We start from the raw sequence: 27,802 nt of genomic DNA on the forward strand, positions 1-27,802 counted from the left end.
TTAAATAAGTTGTAATTTTTACTTTTGCAGACAATTTTACTGACTACCTGGCAGTTCACCAGAATAAATATAATATCACATTCTTTTTGCTCAAATATATGAGTTTTTTTTAAAGCAATTCTAAATATTGCAGCTTTAAGGAAATTGGCAGCTTTCCTTTTCTATATAAATGACATTCGGTGATAATATGATGCTATTTAATAACATATATACCCTGGACAAGACAATATTTTTAATCTGTTGATCTGATTTCTGACTAAATGTTTTAAACAGCAAACCAAAAATATTGATCAAAATTTACAGTATCGTAGCAGTAATATTGTGTAGCATAATTAAATAAAATATTTAGTTATGGAGTTCATATTTATTTGATCTGTTCAGCTGAAAAATATTTACATTTAAAACAAACCGTGCTGTTTTCTGTATCAGTATTTTCTTATTTCTGAACTCAACAACTAGAAGTAACGAACTTGATGTAGCAACATTGTAAGAATTTAGAACTTATGAATAAAATCAGTTTTGAAAGGAACATTTTGCAAAGAATAATTAAAAAGCTCACATTGTGACATCATGCAATTGAAACACACAATCAATATTCAAAACTAGTTTTGAAGATATTAAAGTGTTTATTAATGTAGAACATAACTTCTTGAAACTGACAAAAGTATGGCATGTGTTTTGTTTTCTAATTAATTACAATTATCACATAAATCTCATGTTTGATCATTTCAAAGGTTCTATAATTTTTGCAGGTTTTATCTCCACTTTGTTTCTGTCATTCAGTTCTTGCTTCATAAAACCACAAAGGTTTAATTCAGCCTTTCTTAACAAGGGTTTTAGCATATGAATAGAAGCTACATTGATCCAATCAGCATCTTAGTTTCACATATTTTGATCCCAGATGTTTTGGCATTACCTGCTGCTCCTATATTAAAATAAGGGAAGAGTTTCTCAGTGAAAGTGTCTCTGTGAGTGTAAATGTGAGTCATGTCTTCAGAGTCATAGAAGGACACGTCCCCCATGTCATAGTCCAGCTGGACTCTGATCCTCTGGAGACTCTTCTTCAGTGTGAGAGTCTTACTAGCACCAGTAGTGTATTTTCCATGGCAATGCCATAACCACCAGCTTCTACTTTCTGGAGAAATATCTATTTCTCCCTTCCTGTTAACAGACTCTTTAACTAAACCAACAGTCCAGCGAGGATGATCTCCCACCTTCACATCCCAGCTGTGTTTCCCTGAGCTGAAGCCCTCAGAACCAAAAACATCAGCATAGTCGGTGTTTCTTTCTGGATTATCAGGAAGCTGCTGCTCTGTGTTTCCACGTCTCAAACTGGTCAGATCATCAGACAGATAGAGTTCAGGATGTGCAGTGTTTGTGAAACAAACAATGATATGATGAGCCCTAAAACCTGACTGAAACTCTTCAAACAGGTCATTATTATTTAGATCCTTACATTAGCGACTATTTTCTCAAGGATTTTAGATAATAAGGGAAGATTAGAACATTTGTTTGCTTGAAATTTAATTCTGTTTCTGATGTACTGTGTGAATTCCTATTTAAACAGTAAAGGCAATATTAATTACTTGGAGATATAAAATAATCAAAAGCACAATTTCTGGTTTGCTGGTAGAAGCATCGCTGCAAGCATCAGACTTTTCTTCTGTATGATATTATTCCTCTAGTTCTCTGATTCTTCAGATTATTGCTCTGTTCTCTTACATGCTACACATGTTTCTCTAACTTCAACAAAATGTGTTGCGGTGCTATAAATAAAATTAGTTTAAATAGACAGTTCAGTGTCTTTGTGGGTTGGTAGAGCCAACAAACTATGATGCTTACTACTTTCAAAATATGAAAAAGACGATCACATGGTTTTAGTTTACATGAACACCATAAGACAAATGTTACAAATGTTTATTAAATCTTTCCCTTCAATTAGTTAACTAAGCAGATATTCTTTAACAACCATACTAAGAGACAACAATACACAAAATTACAAATATACAGAATATATTTTTCTCTAAAAGGAAAAATACTAAAAATTAGACTTGACATTTTGAATACTATACAAGTATTCAAAATAGTATTTGAATATTATTTTTAAATATGATATTTGAATAACTAAAACAATAAACAGTCATATAGAAAAAAACTGTTTTTAAAAGCTTCATGAAGAAAACTAAATGTACACAGTTTGAAGAACAATCAGTATAAAAATATATAATATATATATAAAAATATATAAATACATTTAAAAAAATAATACCAGGTGAACTATTAGTGCATTGCATTCAGCTATTCTCCACAGTATGACATGCACTGGGTTGTATGTGTGATTGAAGTGAAATTATTTTTTGAAGTGCCTTGTGATGACATTTGTTGTGAATTAGCTCCTTACAAATAAATTGAATTGAACAAGATCAAAAATAAAAACCACAGAAATCTTGCACCCATTAGCAGTCCAGTCATTTTTCCTTTGATCTAGTTTGACTTTGGTCAGCAAGTAAAGTCTTTCTGTCATGATTTACCAACACATTGTCAGTCAACACACCATTAAGGAAAGTTGCGAGTAGGATATCAAGACAGCAAAGGGAGCTAAATTGATTTATAATCACATTGAAGTTGTCATGGCTGAGTTGATGAAATTGAACTTTTTTCTCTTTATTTGTTATGTTTGGGCATAGCATTGGTGCGAGATTTGGTGGTGATAACCAAATTGTGAATATCTTTGTCCCTAAGCAAAGTAAAACAAGTTGAATACTAAATTAAATACATAAACAATTATATCTTTAAAGAGTTGCTGAATCATTAAGTTATGCTTTCCGAATCAAAAGTGTATTTAAATTGGCTGTATTTACTGGGTTATGTTAAGCTGTTGTTCTTAAATTATTCTTTTTTTTCTGTTTAAATCTGTAAATTAATCAGGATAATTTGTACAGGTTCGAAGGAGATTTATGATGATTTTTTTTATTTTAAATCCATCAACTTTAGTGTCAGCTTCAGTTTGGATTATTTTGTAATGTGCAGGGGTTTTTTTTTAAACAAAAATGCAGTTTTATGACTAAACTGCAGTATTTAAGTAGTAGTGTTGTATAACATAATTACACAATATTTAGTTATGGAGATTTATTTGATCTGTTGAGCTGAAAAATATTGACATTTGAAACAATCTTACTGACTGCACTAATTTCTGCATCAGTGTTTTTTTGTTATTTCTGTATTCATAACAAACAGCAGTAAGTGGTAAATTTAATGTAGCAACATTACAAAGACTAAGACTAATGTGAATAAAATCTTAGTTCACATATTTTGATCTCAGATGTTTTGGCATCACCTGCTGGTCCTATACTAAAGTACGGGAAGAGTTTCTCAGTGAAAGTGTCTCTATAAGTGCAGATGAGAGTCATGTCTTCATAGTCGTAGAAGGACACGTCTCCACTGTCATAGTCCAGCTGGACTCTGATCCTCTGGAGACTCTTCTTCAGTTTAAGAGTTTTGCCATTAATGCCACTGTATTTTCCATCACCATGCCATAAACACCAGATTCCATTTTTTGTTGAAGCATGCGTGTCTCCCTTCTTGTCAACAGATTCTTTAACCAAACCCACAATCCAGTCAGGATGATCTCCCACCTCCACTTCCCAGCTGTGTTTCCCTGAGCTGAAGCCTTCAGAACCAAAAACATCATGATATCTAGTGTTTCTCTCTGGATTAACAGGAAGCTGCTGCTTTGTGTCTCCATTCCTCACACAGCTCAGATCATCAGACAGATAGAGTTCAGGATGTGCAGTGTTTGGGTCCAGAATGACAGGACTGAACTTCACCTGGTCCTTCATCTTCTCCCAGACTCTGAAGGACAGGTTGCCCAGGTGTTTGGCCACATCTATCAGAGCTCCTGAGACCAGCTGTGGATCTGGCAGTGACCTCTGACCTCTGAGTGGCTTCATAACTGCTGAGGAACGACACGTTGTCTTTCTGCAGCTCTTCTTCCACAGCAGAGATGCTGTCTGACAGAGAGGAGATCTGCTCCTCAATCCTCTTCATCTCTCTGATGATAGTCTTCCTCTTCTGCTCCTCTTCCTCCCTCAGAGCTGCCAGTCTGGACTCCTCTTCCTTTCTCAGGAACTGGTGGAGCTTGTTGAACTCTGCTCTGATCTGTCTCTCTGTGGACGACACCTGCTCCTTGGAGTGTTGAATCACATCATCGTATGTTTTCTCCACTTGTTTGTGTTTGTTCCTCTTGTCCTGCAGAGACTTTAAGTCAGATTTCAGCTGCTCCTTCAGCTCACTGACTGCTTCTTCTATAGGAACCACTTTGTGACTCTGGTGGAGAGAAAACTCACAGACAGGACACACAGCTCTCTGCTCGTCTTCACAGAACCAATAAGGAACCTCTGAGTGTTTCTCACACACCACCTTCTCTTTCTTCTTTTCTCTTTCCATCTCAGTTGAAGCTCCTTTCTGTTTCTCACCAAACACATCAGCGAGTTCTTTGAGGGAGAAGTTGATGGACGGATGCTCCTTTGATGATCGTTTACAGATGGGACAGTTCTTGTTTCCAGTTTGTTCCCAGAATTCCTCCAGGCAGCTTGAACAGAAACTGTGGTTGCAGCTCAGAGACACAGGATCTCTGAACGTCTCTGAACAAACATGGCAGCTCAGGTAACTTTCAAAAAGCGCGATTTTCTCCGCCATTTTAGCAAATTTCTCTGCTGAAGTCAGTCTTTCACTTAATTCTTCTTTAGAGATGGGAGACTTTCCTCACGCGGTGTTCTTGTCCCGCCAAATATTTAAGTTTTGTTTTCCTGTTCCGGGTCGGGTTCACTGAAAACTGTTGTTACATAACCTTGCCACCAGATGGAGCTAAAGTCTTTCTCTTTGAATTAAATGAAAACTTATTTTTTACGTATTTTTAAAAATGTAAGTCTTTTTACTTCTCCATATCTTTCGTTTTAATCTGTGCCAGAGAATCCGAAAAATATATTTTAAATAATATTGCAAAACAATCATTGTGACATAATTTTTACCTAGTTGACTTTTGTGCAGATCTTCTCATTTACATACCTCAGCAGGTTGAAAGATTATAAGGAACATATGAGTAACTGAACAGATTGAACTGTCAGTAAAATTATGAAACATCATAACTTGAACTAGACCGCATTCTGGACAGGCAGTCAGACATATAATGCAGATGTTTAGGATCAGAGAGAAATCTAAAAGTTGCATGACATCAGCCCTCAAGGCCTGGAGTTAAAGATCTGCCATGTTACATTTAATCTGAAGCAAAGAATAACTTCTCAGCCATTTTCTTCAGAAAATCTTCCGAAAGTCTGAATAATCTATTTTTAGTTTGAATCACCAATACAGAACCAAATACCTGTCATGTGGTTGAAGTCGAGATCATAATCCAGTTAACTGAGTTTTGTTCCAAATCATAAACTTTGCAATGGTGTCTCTCATTTTAGAATGTTAAAAATAAAATTTTCAGGTATGGTGATTCCATTATATAAGAAAAGCATTTAAAAATCACATGTGAATAAGTTAATTCATGTGATAAATTAATTAAAAAACACGCCTTCTACAACTTCCTGTCGTCTTTTTTGTCTATTCTGCCAGTTGTAACTTCCGGTTGTTGAGCAGTTGAGGAAAAAAAAACACCTCACCTCAAACTTTTTATCAAACATTTTGAGCTTTTTTTTTTTTTTTCCCCAAAATTGGTTTGTTTCAATTACTGATATTAGATTTTTACAGGAACTGAGAGCACAACTGTTGGATAGTTCAGCCATCCTTTTGTTGAAGTGTACAGAAAATACAACCAATAAAACAGGGTTTTCAAAGCAGCCAAACATTTATCTTACATTAAATCTTTTAATGTTTAGTTAACGCATAAAAAACATAATGTTACAGATTGTTGGTGAAAATGTAAACAACTGAACAGGAAGATTTGCATTTTTCACAAAGTTTACAATAAACACATAACAATAATAATAAATAACTTCAGTGTAATTGTCTTGAGGCTCTCTGATTATGCCAGTTTCACCAGCCTCTCACTGGCCTCCCACAGTTTTTTTGCCACACCTGCGTCTCTTGCAAATGGACGCAAAGTGGCAGGCTGGCAGTCAACGAAGTAACCCCCGCTGTGCTTGGCAGCTTCGTCCGACACGGCGCAGTAGATGACGGTCTGAGCTCCGATCTCACACGGCACAGAAAACATCCACATGATCACCTGCATGAACATCCGGAACAGAAACGAGAAGTGGCACGTCCAGCCGCTCTGGACAAAACCTGGAAACAGAAAGAATCAGAAAACGTTTGAAACAGTTAAAAACATAATCAAATAATCAATTCAACAACCATCTTTAAGCAATTTTTCTGCAAACAAAACAAGAAACTAAGATGCATTTTTTTAAAGAATCTTCACAGAAATCACGACCTAAAATGGGCAAAAAATAAAAAAAAACAGCTGCTGTTATCTAAGTGTAACATTGACACAAATATTAATTTGGAGAAATTAATGGAGGAACTAAGCATGTTTCTTCTTTCTACTAAGATACTAAAAAATGATCAAATGAAAAGTCTGGAGTTCTAGCAGACAGTAGCACTGTCACTAACTATCGACTTCTGTTAATCTACACGCTCAATTTATTTGACTAATGTATTTTTGTAAGTAATTTTGTTTGTTTTAATATTTTGCATTCAGTAAATAGAACCAGAGGTTAAAAAAATGGTAAGATTACCCCACACTGAAAAATATAAATTAAGTATGGGAAGAACATTTTAATGTGTAAATAATACTGAGGGCATTTAATCAGTGTTTTTCTGGAGTTGGCACTTTATACACAGAGGTTGTTCTTTATTCTGGCCTAATTCTTAGTTTACCTTTTATTTTTAGTATGTGATAAATGCAAACATTGGCTGGATGAAAGAAAACTAAAATGAACAAATTTTTGGAAGATATTTGTCTAAATGAACTAAATAATTAGTGGGAACCCTATAATCCAATCTTAGATTGGAGTAACAGGAAATAAAAAGCTCTTACCAGGATGCACGGCATAGGAAGTCACTCCTTTTCCCTCGGTGATGCGGGCCAGTTCCTGACTGAAGTAGATGTTGGCCAGCTTGCTGCGGCAGTAGGTGAAGAAAGGCAGCAGGTTGTAGTTGAGGTCCTGAAAGTCCAACTTCTGGTATTTGTAGCTGGAGCAAGTGAGAGTTATGACCCGGCTGGGGGCGCACTCCTTCAGCCGCGGCAGAAGCAGGTTTGTTAAGAGGAAGTGGCCCAGGTGGTTGACTCCAAAGCACATGCTGAAGCCGTCGTCTGTCCAGTCAAGGATGCCGGGCATGCCTGAGGAAGACCCAGTGGGGAAATGCATGACATGACATGACCTGGGCATGATGGAACATTGACCTGTTTTAATCGGATGTGTTTTATATCCAGGAAGCATGAACTTACCTGCGTTATTTACCAGAATGTGCAGACTCTTCTCCTTCTGCAGAAACTTCTTGCAAAAATCCCTAACAGAGCGCAGGTTGGCCAGATCCAGCTCCATGTGGAAGACGTTAAAAGATCGACTCTGAAGTTTGATCTCTCTCACGGCCTCCTCAGCCTTTTCAGGGTCTCTGCAAGCAATGATGACACGGGCGCCTCTCGTTGCTAGGGCAACAGCTGTCTCCTTGCCAGTACCAGAGTTACCTCCTACACCAAGAAAAAACATGTTTCCGTCGTTATTTCATCTGAAAAACTTTAAATTAGTAACAAAAATGAACTCTGCTGTTATTAGCAGCAGAAATTAGTGGGTAAAAGTGATAATGATTTAATTGCAAAATTTACTGCAAAAACAGTAAAGATGAATAGCAGAAGCAATGTTTATTTACCTGTAATGAGAACAGTTTTACCATCAAGTCTTTTCAGCTCTGTGAAATATCTCCTCCTTTTCATCCATTTTAAAACTAAAAATACACTTAAAGAGGCAACAACTGTATAGAGAAGATACATTTTCCGATTAACTCGACAGTGATGGTACTACAAAGGTTAGCTTGTTAGCATGCTAACTGAATGACCGCCCTCAAATATGCCAACATTCCGGATCTTTTAGTTGTAACCGGACATAATTCAAACTAAGCTGAATAAAAAAAACGGACGTGTATTACTGTTAATCACAATACCATAAAGGCATCGATTTACAATCGTTTATTACAATCCATTTTTGGCTTATCAAATGATGAGCTCGTACGCTGAAGATCTCGCGAGAAGATCCGAGTCTTTGTTGACAATAGAAATTCCGGGTCCTCTACGAGATCCTGTCCGTTTGGCTCGATTTTTTCTGCTCTCAAATGGATCCGACTTAGTGTAACTTCTGTCAGCTATGTGAATTTTCTTCAGCCGCCTTAAAATTTATGTATTTTATTAATTCTGGCGAATAATGACTTTACAGTACAGGGTACAGCCAAGAAAATGTGATAAATCAATTAATGTAATTTCATAATTTTAGTTTGGGTTAAGATAAAGAATTACATATGAAAGCATGAGACTTCCTTATGCTTGCAAACTTGTGTTATTAGTGTTTGTTTAATATGATAGACACAGCAAGGTGAAAAATTATGTTAAAATCAAACAATTTGGTTTGAGAGCCAGGTTGGTCACAAGTGACACAAAGCTGGAATTGAAATTGAAATGCTTTTGCAGCTGAACTAAAGTTAAAAGTGTGACAGCAATCACATGCATGCAAATCTCTGGAAATTTAAAGAATGTGTGTCGTGTCGGCACACAAAGAGGGAGCAAATCCTGCTTAAACACGGCTTAAAATTAACATCTGTTAAATCATTACTAGAACCTATTAACTTTGACTCATGTGATCTGGATTGTTTGTTACTTTGAAAGACCTTTGATACACTTTGCATCTCTGTTGGAGTCTCCTTCAAGGGTAGACTCAGTCAGCCATGAGTGTTTACTCAGTGTTCCCAAACCAAAACATGGGTTCACACATGAGAGAGCTCCTTTTTATCTGGACAATTCTGACTTTCTTCTCATCTAAAACATCAGGTATGTTATGCTATTTGTGAAAAATTGTCTGAAAGTATTTTTAATCAAGGATTTATCTTAAATGGATGCATAAATTCATGCTTTATCAAATCCGGTCTTCCTTTTCAAAAAGCGTTCTGATTATTCACATGTTTTGATCAGGTCTAACATGCAGCAGTATTTTGACAAACTGCTGTTCAGACTCCAACCAGTCCTGCTTCCAGGTCTCACCTTACTCCAGCTCCATGCTGGGAGGAAGAGCACTTCAGATCCTCGGTTTGACTCTTCCTCCTGATGGCCGACTTCTCTGCAGGTTTGAGACCATAAACACCAAAAATCACAATTGTGTGCACTCGTTATTGATAAGTATTCTGTTACATGTATCAGAGTTACAGGATCCTGTAAAATCATTGCAGACTAGTGATACATGAAGCCTTAAATTAAAGGATAGCATTTCAGTCAATCTGAGTTTAGTAATCAAAGGAGATTCTTGAAGAATGTTTAAATTTTTTTTAAAACATACATTTTTTAAGTGTAAAAAAAGCTGCATTTAGCTTCCTGTATATTTAACTTTTAAACATGAACTTAATTTACTGACATCTCGTTTGTTTAAATGATTGACTCTCATGCAAAAGCTACATATTTTGAGGTGTTTTCTGTTTACAGATGGCAAACTGAGATGGAAATGGAACAAAAAGTGTTGCAACACCAGTCGACAGGTCAAATAAATCCAAGTTTGTCTGACTTTGTTGCAGATTCAAGGGTGAAATTGAACAACAGGGGATTATTGATGAGGAAGGTCATCCGTACTGCATATCTCCTCTGTTGTACGAGACGGGCTGGATATCGTTTGATGTCTCTACAGATGGTACAAATTTCAACAGATCAGGAGAGTATTTGTCAGGTAAAACAAAAAACCTATGAAGATTTTCTTGTTGATTTGCTTGTACCTCTTTTTATGTGGTCTTAAAAATCTGAATGTTTTGCAAGTGCTTTTTTTAATGCAATTATTTTTACAACTCGCCACTGGAAAAAGTAACTTGGGACTTGCAAAACTTTTGTGAGATCTTGCAAAAGTATTTCACGTTTCCTTTCCTCCTATGTCACTTGTGAGGCACAGTGTTCTTCGTTGTATCTTTCTGGTTTTACAACGCTCAGAAGCAGAATGTCTGAAATCTTGGACAAAGTAAACTGGGATCTCATGAAACTTTTATAGGATCTTGCAGAAATGTACTTGCATTTTTGTTTAAATGTTCCTTGCCGAGTTTAGTATATTTTGCATCACTTTGCACAGTTTTATGAATCCTTTCCTACATATTATTAATGCTGTTGATGAAAATAAGCTGCACTTTGCTCCAGCAATATTAGCATGTTTTCTTTTTTGAATTTTTATTCACTAATTAACTCTGTTTTTCTGTCAGTCCATCCCAGTAAAGCAGATCCCTCATTTGAAGTCACCCTTGTGAATTCAACACTGTGGCAGAACTATGGCACTCCGAACATGGCCGGACAGCTGACGATGACCTGGAACAGCTCTTTAACCGAATCCAAAAGAGTCAATGTAGAGCTGTGGGGTTACAGAGAGGTCAGCAGGAGCACTGCAGGGTCGTCCTCTCTGCAGGCAGAGATTAGTTACCTCTACTCTCTCGGCAGGAATATTTCCAACACAGGTGACTTCAGCTTCTTTCCTCAACCCAGAGAAAAGTTTTCCATGTGGGAATTGGGGAATATTCGAATCACCGCCAGTTCTACATCAGAGGGAGAAAGGTATCCACAATACATCTCCAGCTTCTAGACAGTATTGTATTTGACAGGATGTGTATTTGTAAATGCTGTTAAATTTCACGTTTCATGTTTCTCCATGCTTTTTAGAAGGGTGAAAAGGCATTTAATTACTGGTCATTTACTGGAATAGGAAAATACTATGTTAACTATATTTAACTACTAAAGTAAGCTTGACAAATTTATTTCTGTGTAACAAATTAACTCAATTTTTTAAAGTTTGAGCTCCATTCTTTTTTTCAGTCTGAATTACAGGTTAAATAACTAGACTAATAAATATTAGTATATGCATTGCATAAATTCAGGAAAAGATCTTTACAGCATTTACCAATATTTCTCTACATGATCTAATATTTTATGGGATAAATATGAAATATGCCAGCATTTACTGGTTTCATTGTTGATATTTGATATTTTTGTTAGTTTTTAGTACAGGTGAGAATGTCACATATTCTCACATCATTATTAATACAATGTGTTTTTTTTTATCTGATAAAATACAAAAATCTATCCAATTAATTTCTGGTTTTCCAGAACCTTGAACTAAATGTTTAAACCATAGTTTGAACTGTTTTCTTAGAGGCTATTTTAAACTGATATTTCTTCCCAGGAATGTCCAGTCCCTGTGGAGTGGAGGCCATGTTCTGGCCTGGCACCTGGAGCAGTCCTTCAGAGACGATCCGTCAGCCTGGGCTCAGAGGAAGTGTCTGCAGTGGGACGACCTGGAGAGGAAGCTGCCTGACTTCCTGGACGAGCTCATCGACTGTCCCTGTTCACTGGCTCAGGCCCGCGCAGACACAGGAAGGTTTCATGTAGGTCTATGCACAACAATTTATGGAAGAGGATACATAAGAAAACTTTTATTTCTCAGAATTGAACTCAGAATTCTGTCATTTTTTCCTCTGAATTTTGTTTTTAATTTCAGAATTTTTATGTTAATTCCAGGATTTTTACTTTTTTTCCTCAAAATGCTGACTTTAATCTCAGAATATTTTTTTCCCGAAAATTCTGACTTTTTTCGTCAGAATTTAACCTCGATATTTTTAGATAAAAGACAGAATTATAAGAAAAATGTCAGATTTATTTCCCCCCCCAGCAGTCCCAATCCTCTTCCATAGCAATAAAATGTGATTATTTTGTCTAATCAAAACAATTTAGCTATATTTTATTTATCTTGATAACTTTGCTTTGAATACATAAAGACATTCAAGTTATTTTTTACAATTTCAATGTTTTTTTTTTTATGTCAGACTGATTACAGCTGTAACATTGAGACGGGCAGTGTTTGTACGTACCACCCTGGTAGTGTCCACTGTGTCAGAGCCGTTCAGGCCAGGTAGGAGACGCAAAGAAAAAAAAAATCACAGAATAACCTTTAAATCTGAGAAACTCCAATGTCTCCTTAAATTTGCAGTTCAAGTCACGGATCAGGGCAGCAGTGTTGCTATGACAACACAGGTGCTCTGGTCCTGACGGGGGACTCGGTTGGCGGCAGCACCCCGGACCGTGCTCATGACTGGGGCTCCCCGCCGTACGGGGAGCCCCCTCGGGTTCCTGGGTTCTCCCACTGGCTTCACGACGTGACGAGCTTCTGCTACTGCTGCCTGTGGAGCGACCTCTGCCACGTCTACCTGAACCGTCGGCCTTCCAGTGGATGTCGCAGATACCAGCCACCCAAAGCAGGTTGAACCTTCAGTAAATCAGAAGTGCATGGCGGTTTATGTGAAAAAACTAATTCCTGAGGGTTAGTTTTTAAATAAAAAGCCAGAAAAGCCGGTTTTCTCACTGTCAGTCAGCTGGCTAAAAAACAGGAAGCTGAACATTTTTCTTTCTCACAAGAAAGTCAAACTTAGCTGTTATTATTGTAACTTTAACCTATGCTCTGGTATTGTTGCAGCAGTCGGAAAAAGTGCTGTTTCTCTTTTAAATGAAAGTGATTGCATCATGTTATAAATCATTGTTTAAATTTTTTGTTCTGTGGTATTTGCTCTCACAGTCATCACAGAATGGCTCAATGTCAGAGAACAGTGACTTTTTACTTCACAATGAGCTTTAATCCTTTTGCTCATCAACTTTTTCTTCAATTTGACTTTTTATTTTGTTTTAATCTTGTTGCAGTTTTTATTTTGGCTTCTGAGTCTTATATTCTCATTAACCGGTTAATCACAGTCAGACTGATTCTGCTTTTATGCAAACATTTTCTTCAACAGGACATAAGAGGAGCGGGTAAACCCAGATCAGTGTGGAGGAGTAAATGAGTTACAGATTTCAACGCTGAGCCAATAAGTGGAAAATATATCACACAACACAAGCTGGAGATTGGGAGGGGAGAATTATTTGTGCCAAATTGTCACTATAAGCTTATCAGTATTGATTTCTTGCTGTCTTGCAGGTGTTGTCTTCGGAAATCTGCATTTTATAACATTTGACGGCCTCAGCTACACCTTCAACGGCAGAGGAGAATATTACCTGTTGCTGTCAACAGACAAAAACCTGAGTATTCAGACCAGGACAGAACAGCTGAAACTTAAGAATGGTAAGTCTTTCTAAGAAAGGAAAGTGAAATGGCATTAACTGATTGTAGATGACCAGAATCACTGAACATTATTCCCTTTATTATTTAAAATCGCCCAGATCCAAGCGTCAATAAATCATGGTTTAACTCGAGAACAAAAAGGATGTTTGTGTTTATCAATAAGGGACCTTAGTCAAAGCTGCCCAGCTGTCATCAGTGGTCATGAAGGAGAACTCTTCTGATGTCATCGAGGTACGAACTGCTGGCGACCATCTTCAGGTGCTGAGGAACCAGAAGATTCTGCCTTTTACTGAGCAAAGATGGATGGATCTGCAAGGTGGGCTGCTTAAAATTTATTTTGACCTCCTGCTGAATCAGGAAGGTGTTGCAGTAATAACATCTACTTTCTAAAGCAATAAGTCTTATGCTTTAGGGAATAATACAAAGCCATATGCTTTAGGAGCAAGACTTGCAGTGATGAACATTAACAATTTTCCAGCTGCTTTTATCCATTTTTCCAATTTTTTTTCAGCCACAACTTTTTGATTATTTCTGATTATTGAGTAGCTATTTTATTGCTGCTACTTTCTGAATGACAAAGGTCAACATATATCTGCATTAAATGAATGCCGTGTTCTCTCATCTTTCCAATTTTGATAAGTGGCAAAGATTAATTGGATTTTTGTTGTTGATTTCCTACAGATGTAGATCCTATTTCTTGCCAGCAGATGGCAGTATTTCACTCTGGTTCTTTAAGTGAGGCAGCGCTAAATATTTACCTGCTTTCTGTTGTTATAAAATTGACCTAAACTTAGAAAACTTATAGAGAAATTATATAAAAATATAACTGTCTTCTGTCTTAAGTCTTGTGCTTTAAATATTATTTAAATATATTTGTGTGTGAAGCAGTTTTTGCTTCAAATCCAGCTGTTAGTGATGGATTTTGATAAGTTCGAAGTCTGACAAGAATGCAAATGTGTCTAAAATCTTTCTTACTGTAGCCTGATCAATACTGTTGATCTATGCTATTCATCAACAAACGTGCAGTAACTGTAAGTCATTACAGGTGTTTAGTTTGTACATTTAAGATGCTAATTCAGTAATTATGTATCCAGATTTTAATCAGAATCTTATTTTCTTTTAGGTGTTTTTGTATTTGCTCCCAGTCCTCAGAATGTGACAGTAATTTTCTCCTCTGGTGCTGCTGTGGAGCTCCGTCTGCATGAAGGCGCCATGACGGCTACCGTCCTGCTTCCAGTGGAGTTTTCCAACCACAGCCTGGGTCTCCTCGGTTGGATGAACTCTGATCCATCCGACGACTTAACGACCCGGTCTGGAGAGGTCATATCAGCTAACGCCACGCAGGAGGAAATCTTTACCTTTGGAGCTGCATGTGAGTGTTGGCAACTGTTGAACTTACGTATACCAACAATCAGACTAAGCACAAATATTCATTTCTGTAAAATAACATGGAAACAAAAAAAATAGGAACTTCAAAACATGGAGTTGTTCAATAATTCAGTGATTTGATTGTATTAAATTATTGATAAAAACTTAGAGACAACAAAAATTTTTTAGAAAAACCATATTATTGTTTTATTTCCTCTGCCTGTCCATTTTATTTTTTATTTTTTGCCATTTTTCAGTGAGGTGTAGTTCAGGGCACCGTTCTTGAGCAACTTTTATCCTATTTCACATATTTTACTTGTTAAATGAGTTTTAATGTTGAATTAGACCAAATATTGTAACAGAAGAACAGGATCCAAAAGTGTCCGTTATGGATGAGGTAACCAAAAAATATGTAATCTGTGTGCTGATCTACATAAGTCACGTAATGTCAATAGAAAAATAGGTAAACTTGCCTATAATCAAGGTACTTTTAAAACTGAAAAGCAAGACTTGATGATGATTTGAGTTATTCTCAAATATGGGGAGAAGTAAGGAAAAAAACCTCCAAAGCAGAGAATTGCAGCTCTTTTTTAGTTTTTAATTATTCTACAGTGAAGTATTGATTTATTTTCAGGATTTTCACACATCTTTGCTAAGGCATCCAATAAAAGACACAAGCAAATGTTGCTAATCTTTTCAGATTATGTCTGGTTTCAGTTACATTGCCTTCGCTTAGCCTCAACCCAACATAATAATTAACCACAGTAATCCTTTTTACTAACTAATTACTATTATTTGTTTATACTGCAAAGGCATAATTTAATTTAGGATAAATAGTGATTCAGTTCACCCAATACTTTAACTACAAAATCGTACGTTCATGTTGTTCCTTAGAAGTTGGTTGTCGTCTAAAACCTGTAATTTGTTTCAGTAACCAAAAATCCCAAACAACCTCAGTGATATTGTTCATTTTTTCCCTCCAGGGAACATATCAAACATGTCTTCCCTTTTCACCTATGACTCCCACTACCTTTTGGATTCATACTTTTTTCCATTAAGCCACGACCCTGCTTTTGTTCCGGCCTTTTCTCTGCCTCTGAAACCCGATGACCCCTTGGCAGCAGACATGTTGTCGATGTGTTTGGGAGAAGGGGCGCATTTCTGTATACATGATACCCTTATCTCTCGGAGCCTGGCGGTGGGAAACGCCACACTCAGGGCCCATCAACATCATCAGGCCTTAATGGAAGCCCTGAAGCCAGGTACCACATGTCACAAGATCATTGTCTGCCTATCTTTAATTTCCTTCAGCTCATGGGCAAAAGCAAGAGAAAACTGTTTGCATTTTATTCCTAACTCAATTGGTCAAATATTACTTATCAGTAATAATGTTTTTCTTTTTCTTCTTGATAAAAGATGAAAGCAATTTTTGAAATGACATTGCTAGCTTTTGTAAGGTGAACACAGTCATTGTCGCTTTATAGAACAGAAGCATCAATTCTTTAAATATTCGCTTCTTGTCACCGGCTGATGACTTCTTGACATATTGTTGCTCCTTAGTGGTGTCATGTGGCTGGCTTTCCACACCCAGGAATGGGAAGAAGAATGGAACACATTACCTGGAGGGGAAAACCCTGAGCTTCACCTGCAATGAAGGCTACATACTGTACAGGTCAACAGAGCGCACCTGTCTGCAGGAGGGGACATGGACAGGGGAGCAGCCCTACTGTATTACAGGTAAATTCGGGTAAAAACCCTGATTTGAGGTCAACTTTTGAAGACAGTGGCTGCACAACATGTTTAAACCAAACTGAAAGACTTCAGCTTCACTCATTCAGTACCTCAGCTTTCCCTTGTGGAGTTCCACAGGGATGTATTCTTGGTCAGCTTTTCTTCTCTTAATTGTCTTCCTTAGTTCCATCCTAAACAAGCATCTCACCTAATTTCACTGACTTTGAATAGCAATTCATTTTCTCAAACTAAATGACCAAAACCAACACTGTTTACTCTTGAGCCTTTGGACACTTTCAAAATGTCTTTAGCAAAATCTGACTTTGTAATTTGAAAAAGCATCTTCATTTGAAAAACTAAAACTGAACACATTTTCCAAAACTAACTTTTCCAATTAAGGGTTATTGCTAAAATGAAGACTTTTCTAATTTTGCCAGACTTTGAAAGACCTTTATCTCATCAAAACTAAACTTTTAGAATAGTCTTTACTTTTGCAATGGATAGAGCTTTCTTGTCTGAAGTTGTGCTGCTGCATTTTGAACCAGTTAGAAACAGGCACACATCAGCATAACCACACCCACCTGGCAACTAAGCCAGCAGTGGCCAAACATTTTTTTTAATCTGCTACGCAATAACTTGGACATGCAGTGTTTTTTAATGAAACAAAGTGGGAAAAATGTTTGTCATTTTATTGTCTTTTTTTTTTGTTCAAGAAAATCTTTTGGTGTATTCCCAGCAAAAAAGAGAAAACTTTCTTCAGAAAACCTTTTAATGCTCTGGTGTTTTTTTGTTTTTGTTTTTGAGTAAAAAGTCACTGGATGTTTATAGTTCTTCTTACTATCCATCCATCCATTTTCTGAACACCCTTGTCCCTCAGTGGGGTCGGGAGGGGTGCTGGTGCCTATCTCCAGCTAACGTTCCGGGCGAGAGGCGGGGTAGTTCTTCTTACTATGAAAATAAAATTAAAAGAAAAATACTTTCTGCCTAACATTTCCATTAAAGTATTAAATTTGTCATTGGAATACTCAAACTAAAAAAAACACACAAAAGTGCTCACCTTCTTCTTGAACTGCAGTGGGGGGTCACATGAAATTGTTCCAAGGGCCTCAAATTGCCCCGGAACCACACTTTGGACACCCCTGAAATAAACTATAAGCTTTTGAGCTTAGATTTGCGCTGTGTTGGTGAATTAGAAACATCTGGGTCTCTGAAATGGCTTTTTAGTCCTCACCCTGACCACAAACTCACAGAACGCTGATATACTTTTTCAATCTGGCCAGCAGATGGCAGTATTTCTCAGATTTTATTTTGTTTTTATTTGTGTGTGTTTTTATTCAGTTATTTTTTTTTCTTTTACGTTCTTGCTATTCATCGGATGAAACTCTGAAAACTTGAAATTACCTACATCTGATTTCAATCTAAGTTGGACTCATTTGTCTAATTCCTGCGTTCATGACGTGCTCTTCACCAATAAATATTCATCTTAGTTTAACTGCATGCATCTATACCAAGACAGTCGCGTGATTATAAAATTCCCCAAGAGGAACTGAGTTTACTCCCATTAACAGACGATGGCAGACGTTTTTAGCTACAGTATGTGACAATGATTGCTCTCGCTCTATGGCTCTCATTACACAAATCGGGGCTAACGACTGTCAACATGGCCTGAGGAGCTCAGTGGCAGGTGTTGCGGGAGTTGTTTCCTTTTCCTCCACCGTTCAGATGTGACCTCCAGCCAAGTAAACAACGCTAAATACAGACTGAGCAGCAGCAGCCCTCCTTCTCTTTCCCTCATATGAATCACTGCGGCACGATTTGTAGGCTCAAAAGAAGTCGTAATTAAGTTGAAAAGGATGTGCCATTGAACAATAAATACCACCACTTCCAGTTTGACTCCTTCTCAGTCACTTTAATGAGCCGCTGCTGCTTGTCAGAAGAGTTGACAGTGAGTACAAACAGTGCTGTGCAAGTTCACATTTCCCAGAAGATGGCTTGGTTTGGAGAAGTTAAATTAATTCACTTTTATAGTCAAGACTGTGAACTAAATTCACAGCCTCTACTTGAACTTAGGGATTGTTTTCCCTTATGATGTGAAACTAAGTTTAAAAACTACGTAGATCATGACATCATGCTCCAGGTAGCATATCAATAAGCCTATATAATTGCATACCATTTTCAACCTTGTCATTGCAGCTTATTTATATGTATATTTTCACTCCTGTTATCTGTGATCACTGTAATCAGCATTTTATTACATAGGAACTCTCAATAAATCTTCTCCCATTCAGAAAGTTGGTCTAAAATTATGAATGAAACCTTTACTTCGGTTTCTGCAGCATTTAGGAGAGAAACTCTTCAATAAAATCCTGATTGTATTTAAGTCGGTAGGTTGACAAAATCATCACACATCAACTCAAAACACTGTGACAAAATCCATTAAGGTTTAGATTTAAACTCCTTTTTGTCTGTTTTACATAGAAATCCAGCTGGACTCAACCTCTGTTTTCACCATAGTTGAAGTGGAAGGAGAACAGACAACTGGGCACAATGCACGAGTTTTGATTGTCGCAGCATAATCCTTGAAAAAGTATTTGTAGCCTCTGGTTTTACCGAATAAAGAAAGAAAATTAACTTTTTAACCATTTTTTGCATTAGAGGCACACATTTCATAATATATTTATTGAGGTTTTATGTGATGGGACAATGCAAAATAGTGTATTGCAAGGTGGAAAAAAATTTATACATATTTTTAGAAATTGTATTTGACTAAAACTTAAAAAACATGCTTTGTGTTTTTATGCCAATGCAGAACTACCTGACATTTTCTTTTGAAGTACAGCTCTACTATCTATGTTCATTTCCAAATGGTTTAAGTGTATGTAAGCTGCTAGTTTCAGCTTTATATGTAGAAATAAAATGGTCTGCCAGTCGGGTACAAATGGTTCAAAACAACGCCTCTGTGTATTTTCAATAATTATTATGCTTCCAATGATGAATCACTGAACTTTTATGTAAAAAAAGCTTTGTTTGAAATACCAACCAAGGACATCAAGTGATTTTAAAACTAGTCATGTTACTTGAGTCACGTCATTTTGTTTGTCAGTGAAAGTCTCTGCTTCAGAAAATAACCTCCACTTTTGTTTTTTAAATTAATTTTCTTGATTTTCCAAGAAAATTAATGCGTCTGGTTAGCATTTTATTGATGCATCTTTGCGACATGTCTGAGAATGAACCTTAACCCAATGAGTGAGGCCAGGTGCAGGTGCAGAATCTTGTTTTTGTTGACTTTGTGTTGTTTTCTTTTGTCTTGTTGGAGTTGGATTTGTTTAAGCTCTTTATGACGAGCGTTGTTTGACTGATGTCTCCACTTAACCTGTTTCAAATTCCAAAGATAGTTGAATTAATGAAAATAAGTCATGCAGGGTGAGATCCACCCCGGGTGTAGCTCTCAGTAGAGATGCACTGTACTAAGTGAGAGAGAGAGAAAAATCAACTTTACTTCTAATCTCTCTCATTTCCTGAAAAGAGCAAAAATGCATTTCTTTCAAATGTCCTGGAAGATAAACACTGGAAATGATTATTATCATTACTTGCAGTTTCATATCGACAGTTTGGAATCATGTATCATGCATATTATTTTCTTTTTTTCATTCTCCTATTAAATATATGCATGTTTGTGCTATCTCAGACCATAACAAGTAATAAGATTAGTTGCAATAACTATGCAGATAAGAGTGAAGCTGATGACCTGGCCTGGAATCTGGGTGTGGTGATGAACCTTCAGAGACGCATAAAAACAATTACTAGTCGGTCTATTGTCACCTGAAGAACGTTTCCAGGATTGAAGGACTAGTGTCCCAACAAGATCCTGAGACGATCATCCATGTGTTTTTCATTAAACACATTGATTTGCCCACCAGTCAAAGTTCAGGTCAGAGTCTTGAACCAGAGTCAGGAGCAAATATGGAGAAGCAGCATTCAGTTTTCATCCTCAACTAATCTGGAAGAAACTTTCAGGAAACTGCAAAAATGCTGAAACACTGAATTCCTTCACTTCAAAGTTATAAATGCCTTTGATTAATGATAAGTGAAGTTAGATTAACTCCTCTTGCGTGGAGGGGTGGTTGAATTCCTCCAGCCTGAATTTGAGGCGATGATTAATATAATAGCAATACAACATTAAAAAGTTGAGAAGTTTTTGGATCTTCCAGAGTGTAAATTGTTGTGGCTGTTTGGTGTAATTATTAGCTAAGGATTGTCCATGGACAAGATCAACCTTGTCTGCAGTCAGAAATCAGGCCCCAGACAGGAATGTTTCCAGAGTTTAGTACCGTAACATGTACAAGCAAATGTTGTGCATCAATTGCAAATGTTTGATCTATTGCACCTATTGACAACAATATGAATACCTGAGTATGATTTCATTCCAGATGTGGGTTTTCTGAATGCTGTGCATGTTCCTGAAACCATGACATGAGACAGAAATGCAGATATTTCAGTTTTAACTTTCATAAAAGGCTCACAGGAGTAATGGGATAACTTTGAGCGAAGCCAGGAGGAAAAAGCCGGATGTTAAGATAGTGTCAGTTCTCCACATGTAGAAAGTCCATTAATATCTGGTGCATCTTGTAAGATTAGTGCCAAAATCTTCAGGAATCACCAGGTTGGTCAAAATTGATATATTTATTGGTATTTTTTTTTTTTTTAGCAAAACTGGCTAATTTAGAAACTTCTAGGATTTGTTTTGTGTGAACGTGTATTTCAGATTATTGTTTTCCATATTGCCAGTCTGCGTTTTTATTATCATGTACATCAGTTTTTTCTCTTATTATTCTCTAATTACCTCTAAGCAGTCTCAGTATATTGATGGATGACATGACCTTCTTAAATACTTTCTTTTAAGAAGTAGCAACATATGTGACGAACAGTTCTGGAAGAATCCTTCAAACTTGGTATTTAGTTTTATTTTAATCTCTTCTGGTATCTATAACAGACACACCTGACTCTGTTTTGCATAGTTGGGTTTTACCTTCATGAAAACTGATTGTTTTATGTTTCACCTCAGAAAATCTGCACTCTTTAAATGTAACTCTGATAAGCTGGAGATAAAAAAAAAGATCTTTTGCACCAAGTTAGTCATGATTTTGGGAAGATAAATAAATGTAATTGCTCTCCATTTAAATTTAAAGAATCAGCTCCTGAAAAAAAGCAGATCTAGTAATAAATGTTAGCAAATGGATTCTAATCTATGCCCTGAATGAGTCAGTAATTAATATGCACTATCTATATTTCACAGTCAGGGAAATGAGATTACTTGCTGTTGTAACTGGAGCGCTGATGGTACAACAGAAATGATGAAAATCAGTGATGACTGGTTATTTTATTTTGTTAATATCAGGACATACTGATTAGCCACGATTCTTTGCTAAAACATATCAGGTGCAAACATCTGTTTTTAATGCTGAGTACTGTGTGTTGTGTTTTATTAAAGTCTACTTGCTGGATTTGTTTGTGATGTAGGAAAATGGGAAATAGCTGGTTCTAACAGTTTCAGGGAGTACACATGATTACTTGGAAAAAAGGTGGGATCTGACTTGCTTCTTGGCAACTTTTATGAGTGCAAAAAAACCGTTTGTAATCTTAGCTAGCTAACTGGTCTGGGCAAAGAGGGCGGTGTTTGACAGACTGTTTGGTGTAATTATTAGCTTAATTCCTGCGGTGCGTTGAGTAATCACTCAGTCAGCATTAAAGTTCACAGTGTAACAATAATAGCTTCGTCTAGTCCTGCATTCTTGAAAAGGGAAGGTATATTAAGGAAAGATAAATAGACCAAACTGGCTTTCACAACTATTGCCTTTTAACACATAAAAATAAGTTTAGGTTTTTTACTGCAGCATCCTAATCTCACATAGGACAGTTTCAAGAAATCAACCCTGCAGTTGGGATATGGTTTAAAATTAGAAAAAGAAGTTTCATCTTAAAGAAATAATTGTTTTCAGAAAAATTTCTGATGCTACAAATATTGCATACTATAACAATTTTACAAACAAATAGGAAAATATAGAAATATACATTTTAAAAATGCATCAGTGGGAAAGTAGATGAGAAGGTTGATTCTGTCATTTCCAGATCACTTAGCTGCAGAATGGGAAAGACGAGACAACATGCAATAACTATAAATCAGAAAATTACAAAAAACCAAACATGCCTTACCCGTACGCATGTCCATTTCTCCAACTACAACAAGTTATAAAATGACAAGAAATGTAAAAAAAATAAAAATAAAAATACAAAGCAGGAGGATGCTTCACCTTAAACTTCACAGTAATCTTTGAAACTTTAGGAATCAAACTAAATGTTACTGGGCTGTCATTGACTGTTGGCAGCACTTTCAATCCATCTCTCATCGTACAATGATTAACCTGTGTTAGGCTTACTAATTAATTTACATGATGGATTTTACCCTGCAGCCTTTAGTCAGCATCCTTTTTCCTGTAAATCTCCAATAGGTGCTTTCCTGGTGGCCCTTTAGGTTTTTTTGTTTTTTTGTTTAATTTATTTGTATTTCAGTCATGCAGGATGAACAACCGTTACTAATATCAACGTTGTTGTTTTTTTTACAGATGATAAAGTGGGGTTCTTTCTTGGGGCTTTTGGATCCTTCTCAGCACTGGTCACCATGGTAATAATAATAAAACTACACAACAGAAAGCAAACCAGGTAGGTTGTAAACCATTTTTTCCCCCAAAAATAGACAAAAATCTGTCTCTGTTGCTCTAAAATGTAGCATTACAAACAACATATATATATTACTCTAGACTGGATCCACAGTCACCTTTTGCCCTCAGTAATATGCACACAGTGATTCGCAGAACAATATGCAACTTTGGGTTTGGGACTTCTTGACCTTTTTTTGTCTAATCACTGCACAAAAAAGGTCACTAAAATCTAGACATTGATAGAGTTTGTTTTCTGGTTTCATTTAAAATTTTTTACTTCAGAACACTGCTGCAAAAACACATTCTTTCACTTTTTGATACTTTTCAGATAAGCAAACTTTCAACAATTCAAGACAAAGATAATCTCTAACAAAGGAAATAAAATGACTGCTTTTATTATTAAAGCAAAAACCAGGGAAATGGGTACAAATGAATTTTTACTAGCTATACTCTGTAGAAAAAAACATCTGAGATGGATAATTTATGAGGCAAAAAAAGCAACTTTGGGTTTTGCTGGCCTCATTTTAAAGTTAGAGTTCATGATTTAACAATAAGAAAGATTCTTGGCATCTGAGGAACAGCTCCAGAGTGAAAACCACGGCTAACGAAAGAGAACACAAAGGTTTGTTGTACATTGGTGAAAAAAACAAACATCCTGATGATCCTCTAGACTTTAGGACACAAAACTGGAAAAGTGAAATCTAACAAACTAATCACAAAGATAAAGAAAGTAGCACAAATGAATAAACTAATACAGCAACCCCAAAACTACGATAAACGAAAAAATCTGGCAAAATCTAATAGAACAAAAAGAAACAAACAACAAAACCAGATGCAATCAGTCCTGAACTTAATCATTATAATAACAATCTTAACCCTGCAAAATGAGCACAAGCCATTGCATTCAGTTCATCTTGGCTTATTGTCACCCTTGGTTTTGTTGGATATTAAAAAAATAACAACATTTTCATACTTTTCTATAATTAAAGTTGAATCTACTTTCACATGACCTTTAATTCTTTGTGTCTCTCTCTCTATATATATATGAACCATCACCGCATAGTTTCCCAACTTTAACGAGCTGTAAAGTCACAAAGGATGGCGTGTTTCAGCTATAGACGGCCGTATATCTTTCATTCGGCTGTATACGTTCAAAGTCAGAGCGGTTTGTTATCTTATGAAAACTGGTACATAGCGAGACGTCTTCCTACCCTCCCATTCCGCTCCAGCACACCTTTTTGCTGTGCAAGCAGAGATGTACAAAGACAATGATGAATCCCACCTGCTCATTTCATATCCAACAAATCGGGCCTCCTAAATGTTGCTCGTAAATTTCCTTTCTGATCTGATCAAACCAGATAGCCTGTGGGATTATATTCATGACTGCAGTCCAGAGGAGCAAGAGGCCAACAGTAGTGGTAGCTCCTGGGCAAATACAAACAAATTAAAGGCTTGTTTTATGAGCTCACTGACTTCATTTGGGCTTTCCCTCTTTATTACTCTAGTGGGAGAGAAGGAAAAAAAACGACGAATGTTCAAAGTTAGGAGGCCTCCTCACACTGTCAGCGGCTCTTGAAGCGGGCGCTCAATTGAAACTGCTTTGTTTTTGGGGTCATGGGGGCAAAAAGCAAACCCACCTGCCCCCTTTTTGATGCCTGGATCAGAGGAGGCCAGGTGTAAGGAGAGAATGTCTGAAGCCCTGCAGATGCTCAGGCTTGCATCAGAGTCCCGAGACACTCTTAGGCAGAAAACGCTACACCTACAGTTGTCAAAATGTGACCAGAGACATCTGATATGCTCTCTGAGTGAGTGGTTAGCTGACATGCATGAGCTCTTCAAACAAGTGCAGACAGATTGACTTCTCTGCAACAACAGAAGCAGAGCAGGATGTAAGTAGCAGGGGGTCTTACTGTATTTCAGATCTTGTCTAGGTTGCGTGTCTGGAGGAAAGCTGCACTGATACTTCACAACTGTGTGTGTGTGTGTGTCAAACAGGTAGACGATGAAGGCCTCCTGTCCACGTGCTCCTTGTGTCTCAGACTTCCAGGGGTACTTTCCACGTCTAGGGTTACTTAGCAGGTTTTAACAGGCGGAGTGGCAGCTCACCACAGGAGGATAAAAGTCACTGCACCACGAAGTGATACTGTGTTTTTTTTGTGCGTGTGTGACTCTTCCATCATGTCTCCTCCTATTTAGCTTAATGACACATCAAAAGGTTGACGGAGGGGCCTTTGTGTGTTTGTGGAAAATGGTTTAAAATGAATCGAAAGAGTGAGGGCAGCAGCAGATTTGGAGTGAGTCTGTCTCCCTCCCATTTAATCCAAGAATTTACATGAAGCTCTGGGAGCTGCCAGTCAGACTTTCATCATGCATTAGATTAATTGTTTTTGATCTCCAAGTATAGAAATGTTTTCTTAAAATTTGAATATCTCTAGAGTGGCTCCAAAGAGGATGATGGCAAAAAGCGTCAAGAAGAGCCGACAAGTTAGGCTGGATTTTTTTTTAATTCTTCCTCAGTTTTTTCACAAAAAATGTGTAAGTAATGGGCAGTATTATGCGTTTTTCAGCCACATAGTTACAATTAAGTAACTATATTCTCTTCCATTGTTATAAAAATACTATAGTAAATAGGACTTAAAAAATTTTGACTTCATAATTTAATCTCTTGAAATTGGGCCTCTGTCACTTTCTTTCTGAAACTCTGCCTTCAGGATGTCATTACAACATTGTTCCTCTATTAACCCATTAACAATGTTTTTACCAGCTTTGCACTGAGAAGTAACTTGTATAATGAGATGTTTGCTAATGGCTACTAACTAGTCTGAAGGGTCTGAGTGGGAGAGTCATGGGGGAGGCATGCTGTGTGGCATCAGCTCCAAAATTTGGAACCTGCAGCTATCAGCAGCGTTTTTCACAGCTGAATGGTTGCCGTGGAGATTAAAGGATTTCTCAAACATGCATGAAAGAATCAAAGCAACACACCAGGTTTGTTTTTGATGAGGGAATAACATTTTAATATGATTTAAAGGTAAAAAAGCAGATTTTAAATGATACTGTCCTTTTAAAGGGATGCTAACACTCCAGCAGGTCTTTCTGTGTGAACATTCAAATGCATAGATTTACTCAAACTGCACCAATCATTACAAGTACAAGGGTTTTTCAAAAGTGAATCCACCTCTTGAATCTTTTTTCATTTTGAATATGACATATCTTGTACAAGTCAACTGAAAAACACAACAGGAGAAAAATATAACAAAGCTGCAACAACCTGTTTGCATCCGAGTGAGCAGTCTGAAGCTGTGGCTCTAGATTTAACTTCTTTGTTTGTAAGATGTCTGATTCTTTCACATTTTCATTTGTATTTTCAGAGAGAGAAAAGAGGAGCCTCTGGAGATGGTGACCCAAGCACAGACCTGATTAACCTTCAAAGCACTCTTGGATTACGGAGGATCGTTCTGTTTTGAACTCAGCATTTGGAACTAACATGAAACTCATTTGCCCATTTGGATGTTGTTGTTTTTTTGTTCTTTTGACCCGTTGATGTTATCAGAAAAGCCTGAGGCATTAACTTTCAGGCATGCTCCTCGGCCTCATGTTTTCTCCCATGTTTAGTCTGGAGGAACTCCAGGTTGTGGCAAATGGTGCGTAGGGTGACAACTGTGGCAACCAAAGTGAGGAGAAAAACAACAAGAGAAAAAAGTTTTCATATCACAGATTTGCATGGCCAAACGGTTGATTTAGTCAAGAAAGAAAGTTGTATAAATACTACAAGGCGATATCATCTTCACCATCAACACTCCTTTCTCCCTGCTGGCTTAAAATGGGACCAGATGTGTTCTTGCTCATGTCAACTGTGAAGCGAACCCGATCGTTTTTCGGTTGAACAACTTTGAACTCGTACACAGGGTTTGTGTGGCCTCAAATGCTTCAGTCAAACGAAGAGTTTTGCTGAGTGACTGAGGGAGGGAGAGAAAAAAAAAAAACTCCCCCCGTGTTACATAAAGGTCAGCCCTTTACACCGTATCGACACTTTGTTTGTGAATCTTTGTTCTGTTTCATATTTGCATGAAAATAATGATGGAGCGAAAGTTTCTATAAACACTTGAAAACAGCAAGGCAATAAATAATACTGTGTTTGACATGTGGTATGTACACTGTGTGTGGGTGCACACTACTGTTTAGAGCTCATGCAGGGATAAAGGAATCATCCCTCTACAAGCCTGCAGGCACGCACGGTCGGGTACAGCAGCGCGCCCCGTCAGGAAGACCGTCGTATCACTTTACCTCTCCGTCCCATCTTCTACTTTGAACAAAACAAAATACTCAGTGCGGTCAAAGGGAACAGTGACAGGGTCCCTTGTGGCTGATCCCCGGCAGTGATAGGTGGGGGTCCAGCTTAAAGTTCAAGTCAAAAACTAATTGAAATAACCTGGCCTGCTGCACTTTGAAGTTTTTTTTTTGCAACATGTGAGCTCTGTTTCTCCTCCATGGACCAACTACCTATTGTTAACCTTTAAGATGACAATGAAACTTGAAGGCAGCATCTTTTCTGCTTCCTGATGTTTTTCCATTGCAAACAACAAGAAATTAAAGAAACATCAAAAAGAACGTCAGAGCAAGGCAGCACAGCTTGCATCCAGATTG

General features: G+C 37.2%; 3 protein-coding genes and 1 long non-coding RNA gene across 5 annotated transcripts in view; 2 read left to right on the forward strand and 2 right to left on the reverse strand.

Moving 5' to 3' along the window:
* Nucleotides 1–4,818, reverse strand: part of LOC103134929 (nuclear factor 7, brain-like) — a 36,696-nt gene extending 31,878 nt beyond the window's left edge. Inside the window, exon 1 of the mRNA XM_007547446.2 lies at nt 3,935–4,818. Coding sequence (XP_007547508.1) covers nt 3,935–4,698 — 764 coding nt within the window. The 5' untranslated portion in view covers nt 4,699–4,818. The remainder of the gene's footprint in view (nt 1–3,934) is intronic.
* Nucleotides 4,819–5,832: 1,014 nt separating this feature from the next.
* LOC103134930 (retinol dehydrogenase 14) lies at nt 5,833–8,273 on the reverse strand. 2 transcript variants are annotated; one of them, XM_007547448.2, is made up of 4 exons: nt 7,876–8,270; nt 7,454–7,696; nt 7,043–7,345; nt 5,833–6,288 (listed from the first exon to the last, which is right to left on the reverse strand). In XM_007547448.2, exons 1-4 carry the CDS (start codon nt 7,994–7,996, stop codon nt 6,029–6,031), a joined length of 927 nt encoding a protein of 308 aa, XP_007547510.1. In that variant the 5' UTR covers nt 7,997–8,270; the 3' UTR covers nt 5,833–6,028. The 2 variants fall into 2 exon arrangements, with proteins under 2 accessions (XP_007547510.1, XP_007547509.1); XM_007547447.2 differs by having other exon boundaries at nt 7,043–7,696; nt 7,876–8,273.
* A 914-nt stretch (nt 8,274–9,187) lies between these two features.
* On the forward strand, nt 9,188–27,299 carry susd2 (sushi domain containing 2). The gene is made up of 13 exons (XM_007547449.2): nt 9,188–9,335; nt 9,778–9,926; nt 10,444–10,789; nt 11,415–11,616; nt 12,055–12,140; nt 12,219–12,487; nt 13,197–13,340; nt 13,504–13,656; nt 14,464–14,712; nt 15,692–15,970; nt 16,269–16,445; nt 23,063–23,159; nt 26,527–27,299. The coding sequence occupies exons 1-13, from the start codon at nt 9,268–9,270 to the stop codon at nt 26,573–26,575; spliced, it is 2,268 nt and encodes a 755-aa protein (XP_007547511.1). The 5' UTR covers nt 9,188–9,267; the 3' UTR covers nt 26,576–27,299.
* On the forward strand, nt 23,807–25,291 carry LOC107835736 (uncharacterized). Its single transcript, XR_001661548.1, has 2 exons — nt 23,807–25,047; nt 25,154–25,291. It is a non-coding gene; the product is annotated as an uncharacterized LOC107835736 (long non-coding RNA).
* Nucleotides 27,300–27,802: the final 503 nt, after the last annotated feature.

The sequence above is a fragment of the Poecilia formosa genome, unplaced genomic scaffold (assembly GCF_000485575.1).
Source record: "Poecilia formosa unplaced genomic scaffold, Poecilia_formosa-5.1.2 Scaffold20, whole genome shotgun sequence".
Taxonomy (NCBI): Eukaryota; Metazoa; Chordata; class Actinopteri; order Cyprinodontiformes; family Poeciliidae; genus Poecilia; species Poecilia formosa.

What these genes read in the sequence shown, in the direction of transcription:
- LOC103134930 (XM_007547447.2), bottom strand. Translation starts at nt 7,996, where the DNA reads ATGTATCTTCTCTATACAGTTGTTGCCTCTTTAAGTGTATTTTTAGTT. An exon ending in TAAAACTGTTCTCATTACAG is followed by an intron (nt 7,697 to 7,875) that starts GTAAATAAACAT and finishes TTCTTGGTGTAG; the next exon opens with GAGGTAACTCTGGTACTGGC. An exon ending in TTCCTATGCCGTGCATCCTG is followed by an intron (nt 6,289 to 7,042) that starts GTAAGAGCTTTT and finishes TTCTGTTTCCAG; the next exon opens with GTTTTGTCCAGAGCGGCTGG.
- susd2 (XM_007547449.2), top strand. Translation starts at nt 9,268, where the DNA reads ATGCTGGGAGGAAGAGCACTTCAGATCCTCGGTTTGACTCTTCCTCCT. An exon ending in GTCAGAGCCGTTCAGGCCAG is followed by an intron (nt 12,141 to 12,218) that starts GTAGGAGACGCA and finishes TTAAATTTGCAG; the next exon opens with TTCAAGTCACGGATCAGGGC. An exon ending in ACAGCTGAAACTTAAGAATG is followed by an intron (nt 13,341 to 13,503) that starts GTAAGTCTTTCT and finishes TTTATCAATAAG; the next exon opens with GGACCTTAGTCAAAGCTGCC.